Source organism: Plasmopara halstedii (assembly GCF_900000015.1).
Source record: "Plasmopara halstedii genome assembly, contig: Scaffold_2061, whole genome shotgun sequence".
Taxonomy (NCBI): Eukaryota; Oomycota; class Peronosporomycetes; order Peronosporales; family Peronosporaceae; genus Plasmopara; species Plasmopara halstedii.
Window position 1 is genome coordinate 50,655 of NW_020188969.1, and position 11,025 is coordinate 61,679.

Genomic DNA, 11,025 nt, shown 5'->3' on the forward strand with positions numbered 1-11,025 from the left:
GTTTAGATACTGGCGGCTCTGCCGCAAATAAAACGATGAAATACAGCTCAATTTTTTATAGAAGAGCTTCTTTACCTTAGTTATGGCCCCAAGTACGCTTAGTTGTAGCGGATTGCGATCCGCTACACTGGTACTGGTTCTTGTAAAGAACGTTAGGTCGGTGACCTTAGCTTAGCTTCCTCTAAGCAAAGAGCTACGACAGTCCCGCTGATGCCAAAGACAAGGCGAATACACACAAACAAGTAGTGGGACAAAGGTATTTTTAGATATAATTAACTGCCCTACACATGCAGTGTCTGCGGAATATCTGACCATGTCGCGATCGCGTTATAGGACCGATTACAGAAGTAGCAAAGGCGGATTGAGATATAATCAGTTATGAACCCCCCAATTGTTTAATGTAGTCAAACGCACGTGCAAGCCAATTAAACGTGATTTGCTCTGTTGCAGACAAATCAGCGTTTCCCACCCCTGCAGCTGACCTACCACCTGCTCCAAGGCTGCGAAGCGCTTTTGAGACGCCATGGGTGCCTCAACTCAGGCAGTGCGGTGGCGAAGCTCAGAAAATAACTCTCAAATCTGGCTTATTTGCACCTCTGACGCACGTCGTGATCTTTAAGATAGTCGACTTGCCGCCATAACTGAGAATTTTTTAGTTAGTCGCTGGCGAATACCCCCCAACACTACTTCTAATGATAAACCTGTCATCATTTTTTCTTGTACGGCTATAAGCCCTCGTTTGCCTCGTACCCCACCATATCGGTAGCCTAATATTTTCATAAAACCAAACATTGCGGTACTAACGTGATAGAATTTCACCCAGTGTTATGTCCATTTGAACAAGTCTAACGTATTGCTTTTTACACAATTGTAGCAAAGTTGTTAGGGGTAAATGCACTAGACTACTGTAATTCTCTCGCTATACCCCACACTATGATGTAAACTACTCTTGCGCTTCCATTTATTCTTTAAACACTGCGCAAAGTGGAGCCCAACCCTCTGCAATTTACCGTGTCTGCTCTTTTAAACATACTTGGGCCGGAAGTCAGCCCCAGTACACCATATCAGTTGTCTAAATGATATCCCGATGAGATTAAGGGTATCGTGACCGATATGATTAGAGCTATGAGAAGTATTCTTCGATGAGAAAAATCCCCGTGACTCTCTGGGCCCCAGCCAAAAATTTTCGCCTCCACCAAGCGACAGACGGCATCGCCGTCCCCCAAGGACAACAAACTACTCTCAACCCTTCGCTGAACAAGTCTCGAAATCCATACCCCTTCACATCGGCGGGAGATATTTTTACACCAGCCGTAGAACGCACGACGATGCGAAGCTCAATACCAAAATCTCGGTACTTATAAATAATTATAACTACACCAATTGATACGCGGATGTCGTACAATCAAACTGGTTTTTTTGAATTGTAACAACAAGTGCAAGGGCTAAGCACATATGATAAAAGTTAATGCTTCGTTACAAGCACAGATATGAGGCCTAAAGAGTTGGTTTTACAGGAAATATTGACATTTACTAGGTGATTATCACGTCTGAAATGACTATATTTAGGTCTGGGGAGAGGTGGTATTTCTGCGACGGGGGCGTCATGTACTCTACAACGCAAGCTTTGACTCAAAGAGTCTGCGTCAATAAACGTTGGGCTTGAAGGCTTTACCCAGGACCGGGACCGAGAGTCGATTTTAATGATAAAGCCACATAAACCTTACACCAATTTATCTCGTATAGTAACTATAAATATACTAGTTATTCTACATTAAATATGACGTAAGACTAACAGCTTATCAATCTCGCGATTATTTTTGTGACGAAGTGCTATCCTTCTCATCATTGCCACTGCTCTGATGCATCTGTCTGAGTTGTGCGCACTTGCCCAAAAGTGTGACACCGTTCCTTTCAAGATTTGAACCACACTGTGGATCACACATTTATCCTGTTAAGACTGAGTAAAAGTCAGCGCTCATCGAACACCCAATGCTCCTAATCTTCAACTCACTTCTTGCACTTTGCATTGCCTGATTTTACGAGCCTCTACTACGAAAATATCGTCTACTTGAAAAAAGTCTTCTTCTCACTTCAAGTCTCCTCCGAACAAATTAAACACTCCGTTCACGTAAATATGACGAAGATCGTCTCGACACAAGACCCTATCAGCTTTTTTTAGGGTGGCGACGTCTTTGCAGACTCATACACGTCGTATTTACGAATTTAGATTGTCAAAAGCTTGTCGTCGGGCTTTGGTGAAGCACCAACACGCCAACGCATGTCGGCCTTCTGCCCAAACAAAGAGCAAAACGAGTACTCCAAAGTCACCCCACGAAAGCTTTATGCCTCATAAGGTCAGCACTCCTCATGTATTCAGCCTGTGCTTGGAAAAGTTGCGGTATCCTTTACGAAGACTGTTGATCCTATCGAAATTTTCGAAGAGTATCGTGCACGATATATACAATAATCTAGATAAACGCGTCGGCTTTTCCAACCTGCCAATTCGTAAGCCAGCTTCAGTAACCTGACATTGAAATAAAACGACATTCTTATGAAGTACAGATCACGATGTAGATGTCGAGTTGGACGCTCATCAAACTCTCGATTATGCCAACTTTATGAAAGGTGCAGGTCGTGTGGCCAAAACTAAGATGAACCATGTATCGGATGTGTTCTTCGAACCACGCCATTGTACGGAGTGGCTTGAGGTTTCCGTGCACTTCGGAGCCGTAATGATTCCTAGGAGCAGAAATGGTATAGCTACAAAGAATAGATCCGATTTTGCTTCAACAGAGCGCCTCACATCCACTCACATGGACATATATTTGATAAAACACAAATCATATGATAGCCAAAAGAAAACTTTGACGGCACCAACATTTTAAATTTAAAGCTGCTTTTGATCGCTGTCTGCAAGAACTTATAGCGCTCAACGAGCATGGAGGCAGCTCCCAAAATATAGTAAATAGATGCAATATTCTTTTACATAAATCTTGTAAATGAGAGATCAAACGACCTTGATGATCAACACCCCCTTTGACACTTCGACTCAAGTAGATCAGCTTCAGGGCCTCACAAAGACTCCCTGGCACGAACTGAGTCGCAAACTAATTTCCTACAGAGTACAGTTCTGACAATATCTAAAATCTGACAGGAAAGATTCCTTCCTATTATTTTTGAATATATATCTTTTGTTTTAGCGAACAAGATTCGTCCGACGAGAGCAGTTTGACGCAAATTGAGTTTCACTTAATAATGTGACGTGACGTGGCATTCAATACGCAGTCACCTCATGCCAGGTTGAGATACAGTAGCAGGTAGGATCAGTTGTTGATTATCGGAACAGTAAGTATTGAAGGTGAGCCCAGCGAATTCCAGTGGGATTTCGAGATCGCAATTGACGATCACTCAAAGTCAAATTATTAAGCTAAGAAGACCCATAAAGCTCTTCGAGAACATGCGCAGTTATTCAATGAGACCAAGGCATCATAGGCACAAGTAACGGTGATTCAAGTGTAAGAGGTAGCACCGATGCCTATTTCCACTTACACATGTGTTATTGCAAGTCGACATCATATCTTTGTTCGCAAAGCTAATAGTCAGGCTATAATAGAACAGTCGACAGTTAAGTAATGGGGCTATCTTTGTGCATTGTGCGAAGCAGAGTATAGGGATACGCGCGATCAAATCGAGACGTGAGCATACGACGTGGAGGTTACGCTGGACCTCTTTAAACTGGCTCAATTAAAACTGCAGCTTTGCTAATCATCCGATGAGTGAGGACCACACAGGCTATGCCAATTTTTAGGTGTGATATGCTGGTGAGAATTTACTGTATCTACCTCACTTGTGAAATTTTATGGTTTACCAGATGCCGTCAGCTTTGTAACACATGATGTCTGACTCAAGACATGGGCAGTACCATGGATGACAGCCGCTTCAAACAATAGACTGTTAATAATTTTTTCGTAAACTTATGTTGCATTGTGTTTGGCCTACAAACGACCAGGTAATAAGTAAACGATTCAGCACCTCATCCGTGAGACGATAACAGAAAAATAAAGTAATAACCTAAGTTGGTTGCTGCAAAATACTCAACGTTTCGGCATTAAAGAATAACTTGTACTTTCTAAGTTGCATAGGCGGTAGTGTGTAATCACTTGCTTAGTTGAAGAGGAGGTTGCCAGCCACATCGTTTCAGATTTTGGATTGAGGGTTTTGGCTATTAATCTTTTGAACCCGGATACTATTATCATTTCGAAAAGTGCTGCACGATCAATGATTTCAGACAGGGCTAAGAACTGATGGTATTTTTTCCTACAAGAAAGAGTTTTCAAGAAGGTGCTAAGGATGACCAATGCTGTGGAAAGTTCTTCAGGTGCTCACGTCAATTCATCTGTTCGGTGAGGTCCAGCTATATTGCGCCAATCTTGAGTTTAAGCAGATCTGTGACGTTAGCTAGATCTGGACAAAGCAAAGCAGTTACGCGACTAATTAGTGCATCTTTATGTGAACCTATGAGTCAGTCAAAGTAAGCTTTTCACACTTCAGCCATTTGTGGTAGTACTTAGCGTATATGCCTGCGTGCTCTCTTCCTTCGCCCTCGGCCACAAGCAGTTTGTTCGTCCATCGAGCGGCTCAGAGATTTAGATGTTTCGTCAAGTATCAAACACCTCTGGAGTTGACCTGACTTATGAGTCCAGGTGTCGCTGATAGCATAGGAAGCGGCTTTATAAAAAAGATGCGGTGGTACAACAGAATTCTTTTCAATTTTCTAATAACGCGGCGGAGACAGCTCGGTACACGATCAGCACGAACATTAGGGCGACAAGACGGATCGATCGGTACATGAAATGCGTAGTTTGGCCTTGAAGTACTCTTTTTATCTGAAAGCCACTCACTGTTTTACCAGGTCATGGCTTTGTGACACGGTTCATCTTCGCACTGAAAATCATTCGCGATAATCTAAATTTAGTGAGTTAAGGGGTAGCAATTTTAATTTGTAGATTTGCCAGCGTTAGCGCTGCAATGGACTACTAGAAAACAATCTTTCATCGTGAAATTTAACGACATGACCAGAAATTGTTTTGTTCAAAGGCATTACGGATGATTGACAAGAGTAAATCTGGAACAACATTCAGGTCTCGTAAGTTCTGGATCCACTGAATGGTCTTAAGATAACACTAACCTTATATCTTGAATTGGACATATTTGTATGATGTTCTTGCGAAAGTATACACAGAACTTGATCGATCTCTAAGAGTTGTTAGCTTTGTAATCTAATCTTAATAATTACAAATGGAACGATCCAACACAGTTGATAAGACGGAAATCAAAATTCATGCACAACAGTCACCATTCATCGCTTTTTAGTCAGATGACATACAAAGCAGCATTACAAAACATGGTGAATACCTTACATCCATTGACAATACGACTGTATTTTTGGCTACATCGTCTGAGAGAACACGTTAATTGCACTGATACATGATACTGAAAAATTTCTGCGTATAGAACTGCTAGAGATTTATGTGTAAAGGCAAGGCTTTCATTTCGTCTCAGCAGTGAAACCTAGGAATGTTCCAGATGAATTGGTTGCGCCAGTTTCAAAGTATGGTGTGCTCCTTACATACGGGAAATCATTATGAAAAAAATGCTCCTTTATTGTAAGGATAGCTGATTTAGGCGTGCACTTTGCCGAGTCAAGAGAACTGACCCTGAAAATATAACTTAACTTCCGACAAACGAATAATCATAGTTTACCAAGAAAAATGTCCGCCTTTTCCTCGTCTCAGACTTTTTGATTGTGTAGATGACCTTTTCTACTATACTTGCAAAGATTTTTTAGCGGCAATAACCGCAACAAGCAATACCACAACAATGTGACAGGCTTGTGTGGTACGATACAATAAGTTGAGGTTTTCGTTGAGATATTCTCTGTGATTGAAGACGTCGCGATGAAACCCACACTTATCGCCAATCATGAGCGTATTCCTTTTTACATCGCATAGACCAAGTTCTATATCCTTCATGACAATTTCAGATGGGTCAGCATGTGCTAGCTCGACTGATTGAAGGAACGTGCTTTCTAGCCAGAATGATCATGGTGCGAACTTTCCGTAGCTAACTTGCGTTTAGTAGATATACTACCACATGAAGTCGAGCAGCAATGTATACAAGCAAACAATAATCATGGAAATTGTATATGACTTGAACATGTAGCGCTCTTGGCAGCAAAGTTGAAAGAGATTTACGTACGCCTAGATTGCTTAAAAAGTTGGCCGACATGTTTTGCATTTTCTTTAGATAAGTAGCATCCAGTACTACGTACGCTTCCGATAAGCAAACAATTATCCTTTCCAAGTCATATCGTGCTTTTGCTAATATGCAATCTGTGTCCCGTTATCAAGTATTCGCTTTTGATTGTTAGCAGTTCATCTGCTGAATAAATGCATTGATTATGCAATTGCAATGACTCATACTTTAGATCTGGCACCACAACAGCTTCACGACGTATATGCAAAAAAACTGCCTGATTACGCGGTTCGAGAAAGAGAGTACTGTTGACAAAGTTTTATGTTTCATGCCCTCAAGCGTTGACTATGGCAGGGACGACAAAAACTGCCTCTCGTTTCATGTAATTATTACCTGTGAAAGGGGCTTCTTATATACAAGTCAACACACTCTTTTACAGTCTACAACAATTAAATCTAACATATTATATTCGTTTGGTTAGCTGAAATTCGTCGCACTCTTCTAAGTTTGAGCAAGATGTCACTTAAATCGCGTCTCACGATCATGCAAGCATTTTACCATTGTGTATTTTTTTAAATTCATTAAAGCCGTTGAGCAACCTTCAAGCTCTATTCCTTTCATACGCGACTCGGTGAATTAAAGCGTTCGCGATAATTGCCTTTAGTTCTCAATCAAATGTTTCGCGTTGATGCGCAGAGCATAAACTATTACAGGATCTTCCGCATCTCTTTATCTATGCAATTTCGCTGGAGAATACCATCTTTTGCCCTTGCACAGACTTTTATCGTACTACGTATATAAAATGCAGAAGGGACAGAAATGAGTGTACATGCGGTTCGATTCAAGGTATCAGTTTATGAGTGCACGAAAGATAAAGCTGTCTCTATATCTATGGGTTTGTCCACGTTACAATTACGCCATTCGAGTACGTTATCCGATTTGCACATTGTAAAATGCGGGTCTTGTTATTATGCTTAAAAGCATTTGGAGATTCGATTCATGGCTACAGTAATGCTCAGGAGCTCAACTGGCACGGCATTTCTCTTGATACAGTCATTTCAACTTCCTATTCATCTGCACTTAATGTTCACCCACATTTTGCTAACTCGGATCATACAAGCTTACGAGCGTTTAACTTTGTACTATCAGCCCAATGTCAATTAGGGACAAAAAACCACGACAGCCGTCAAGAGACGAAGGCGATTCAAAACTTATCTTTGCTTTTTTTAATGTCAAAAAATAATTCACATTGCGATCCACAGTACATCTAAAAATTGAAAGTCGCGTAGCCAGTCAGCTGCATTTTGCAGTGAAAAGTATACGGAAAAGGTTTGATTCAATGTTATAATAACAACGATGAGTAAAGCATACTATGAGCACATGCAAAGGACGTAATCCTTACAAAAGAGGTGAATTTTAGTAGCGCAAGGTGAATAGCTGGCCATTGCCGACATAACAGAGAAGGCACTAGACGCAATCCGGCATAGAATGCTGCCGAGCTCCCATTCCGTGGAAATGATGCGCTTTCTATCAGGTCCGCAATACTGTTGCGTTAGCTTTCGTTGGCTGGCAGCGCTTCTGTCGATCATCTGACCTGCAGCTAATGTTTCGTGCGTCAGAACTCTTTTCTTCTATATTTCAGTCCACAGGAACCTACGCGTACTTTGAACGTGCAGCTTCTGTGTAGAATACCACTCAATCTGGCTGGTTGTGTGTGAAAGACCAGCGATTGGATGGGCGTCACAGCTGCCCGGTTCGGCTCACCGAGAATGGCATTGGCCACTCACCAAGTCAGAATTCATGTTGCGTCGAATACCTATCAGTTCTTTTAGACCATTCTATGCCGTATCCTTGGCACAACCGTATTTTACGGAGCCGTACATTTCGTTCTCTTCGAACCCCTATATCTGCCTGATTTGCTGTCTTTTCTTTCTTTCTGTGATGGAAATACTTTACACATCCTTGTTTAAGCAAGAATTCCTTTTAATTGTGGGTGACGGACGCAATACATTTAAAGTCTCCGTCTCACGAGCTTAGTAATTGAGAGCTACTTTCTTACAGTGGTAAAGATCTGGAATGACCTAGCGATCGATGCGGTTCATTCCACTGTAGTAGCATCCAGACAAACTTTTTCAGTCTAGAGCCTTCGCAGCTGACGAGAGAGTTGTGCTTTGAAGACATCGTGACTTTATCTCTGAGCAGTCTTTGATTCATGACTGCAGTACGAGTTTTGATGCCGTTGTTTCATACCTTGCAATCTCGGCTACAAATTTTATAATAAAAAAGTATCTATAAATGAGCTTGATGATTAGATACCCCGTCCATTTTGAGCAAAGTGGCAGATTTCGACAGAGTTGGATAATATCTAGGGGGCACAAGAAGAAGAGCACCAGTCATATATGGTATTGCACGAAATGTAGTCTTCACATCTTCTCTAGTGAGCTAACAATCATATTCAATAATTTATCCGATTACTAGTTGCCCTAATATCTGCTTTATAGATTCAGTCGATGCGTTATAGCCTGCCTGCCTGAAATGCGTGTGACAGACGGGTCTAGCAGCTGCGTCATTTTGCAAGAAGCTGTAGATGTAAATAACTCAATGGAATTGTGATTGCTGTCTATGACATGGAAACCGTAATCGCAATGCCAGAGTCTTACGATTCCCTGTCTGCCGTGATTGTCACTAGGGCAGATCCCATTGAGCATCCAATCTTCAGCTATTTTGAAATCTAACGCCTCAAGAACAACCTGACTTCGGATCCTTCGACTAAACAACAATGGCCTCCGTCTCACTCTCAACGCGTAAGGTCAACACGGGTCTTCCCAACACAAGCATCAACAAGTGCAGATACAAGACTGGCAAATGCAATCACATGCGATCCAGTAAGCGCAATGGTCAGCTGCATCAGCTGTGCCTATTTCATCGAAACAAGGCCAACATGATTCAGCGTAGATTTGACCGCCAAAAACGCAGAGCCGCACGCGCCAAATTTGTTCGTGACCGACACAACCCCGCCTCTCCAACTTCTGTATCAATGCTAGCATCAGCAAATCCTGCCGAGTCACCAACTGGGTCCACCTCCTCAATGTCGTCATATATCGCTTACTCTTCTTGTAATTCGAGTGATGTCAATATTTCATCTGATTCGAAGAAAATATGGGTGGAATTGACTCATGTTGGCTCGGCTTCTGCTAGCAAATACTTTGACATGCCTTTACCTTCAAGTTGTCATCAGAGTTACATGTCGTGTGATGAAATTGCCTTCCTGTGCGCTGCCATCCTTGAGTGAACACGACCGTCATGTTCGTAAATTTGAACGAATACTAATTTAATCTGTGTTAGTGCTATTTTTTTAAATTGTAAGAAAAAATACTGTTGAAGAATGATAGTGAGTTAGAGTTCAATGTAAATATTAAAATGAAAGTGAAAAAATGACGCTGAAGTATAAATATAATGTTGGGCACTCAATAGATTGTGGTACATATTTTTTTTAGAATACGGATTGACCATCCAAGAGACTGCCGAGTTTTGAATACACACTAAGGAGCGCAGAGTGATATATAGACTGACATTAGTCATTTTAGAACTTAAGCGAGCCGATATACCAAATACCTCAATCAGAATGAGGCGCGAAAGTGTTCTCACAACGCCAGATCATACTGTTATCGGCCCGCCATAAATATGTCTGACGTGCCCACACAACACAATACTTTAAGACCTCGCTTCTCCATAGCTCTGACTTCGCGGTGATTGCTACTTTGATCTTAGCCTCACTGTTTTTTGCCTAGACTCGACAGACAACTACTGTACTTTTCTATAGCATTTTGCTTTTCTCTCCCGATATCTGCATTCGATAGAGAGGACTACAGAACTATCTAGAAGGGGTTTATGAGTGTCATTGTCTTACAATTGACAGCAACTGCGCTACGCTGTATACTATTTTAACTAAAACTAACGCGATTTTATCTGGGAAAACCACCAAACCCCTGTTTGAGCTTTACTACAGTCGGCAATTTTTCCAGAGGCACGAGCTACTTCGCTTTACTACACTCTCAATGTATGAGTTTGTGGACTTAGAACCGATACATATTCTCCATTTTGATATCAAAATTCACCACGTACACCAAACACTTTGCCCAGGTTAACTTCCCACACTAATTCGCTTCTCGATGCGACTGAACAAAACTCACTACTGCGAATTCTGACGCGCTACAAAACAAACACAAGCCGCCTCGTTGGGAGTCTACCGTATATGGATATTCTGTCCCACAAGGATCTGAAAGAAACATCGTGCAAATCTGCCAAGGTCAAAGCAGTAGCAAATCCTTAGGGGCGTTATGTCTTTTTTGGACTATGAGAGACAAATACCATATGCGTAATTGAAGCGATAGACACGAAAATTTCTTGTCATTCTGAATGCGAGGTTTGACCTCGTACAATATGGCTTCCACAAACAGTCTATTCAAAGCAGGAGATCTAGTTATGCTAGATTTTCAAAGAATCTCGCTCAAGCATGCTGCCAAAGATATGGAAAACAAAAGAGCGAAGTTTGCAGCAAGAAAAGTTGGGCCTATCTGTTAAGTTGTGCGCAGTAGAGCGCAAAATGTGAATTGAATATATTTTAGGTCTTTAGTTCGCAAACTGCTTGCTACTTCTAAGCCATTCATTTTATATACTAGGCTCATTATACTAGATCCTAATTTATAATTTATCTTAGCCTATCAGCGACTGCCATTGCGTGCGTAATCACTAACCGTATTGCGC

At 41.5% G+C, this 11,025-nt stretch overlaps 1 protein-coding gene across 1 annotated transcript; it reads left to right on the forward strand.

The window, feature by feature from the left end:
• Positions 1 to 9,037: 9,037 nt before the first annotated feature.
• PHALS_02542 (uncharacterized protein) lies at positions 9,038 to 9,550 on the forward strand (the record flags this gene model as incomplete). Its single annotated transcript, XM_024716941.1, has 1 exon — positions 9,038 to 9,550. One exon carries the CDS (start codon positions 9,038 to 9,040, stop codon positions 9,548 to 9,550), a length of 513 nt encoding a protein of 170 aa, XP_024582489.1.
• Positions 9,551 to 11,025: the final 1,475 nt, after the last annotated feature.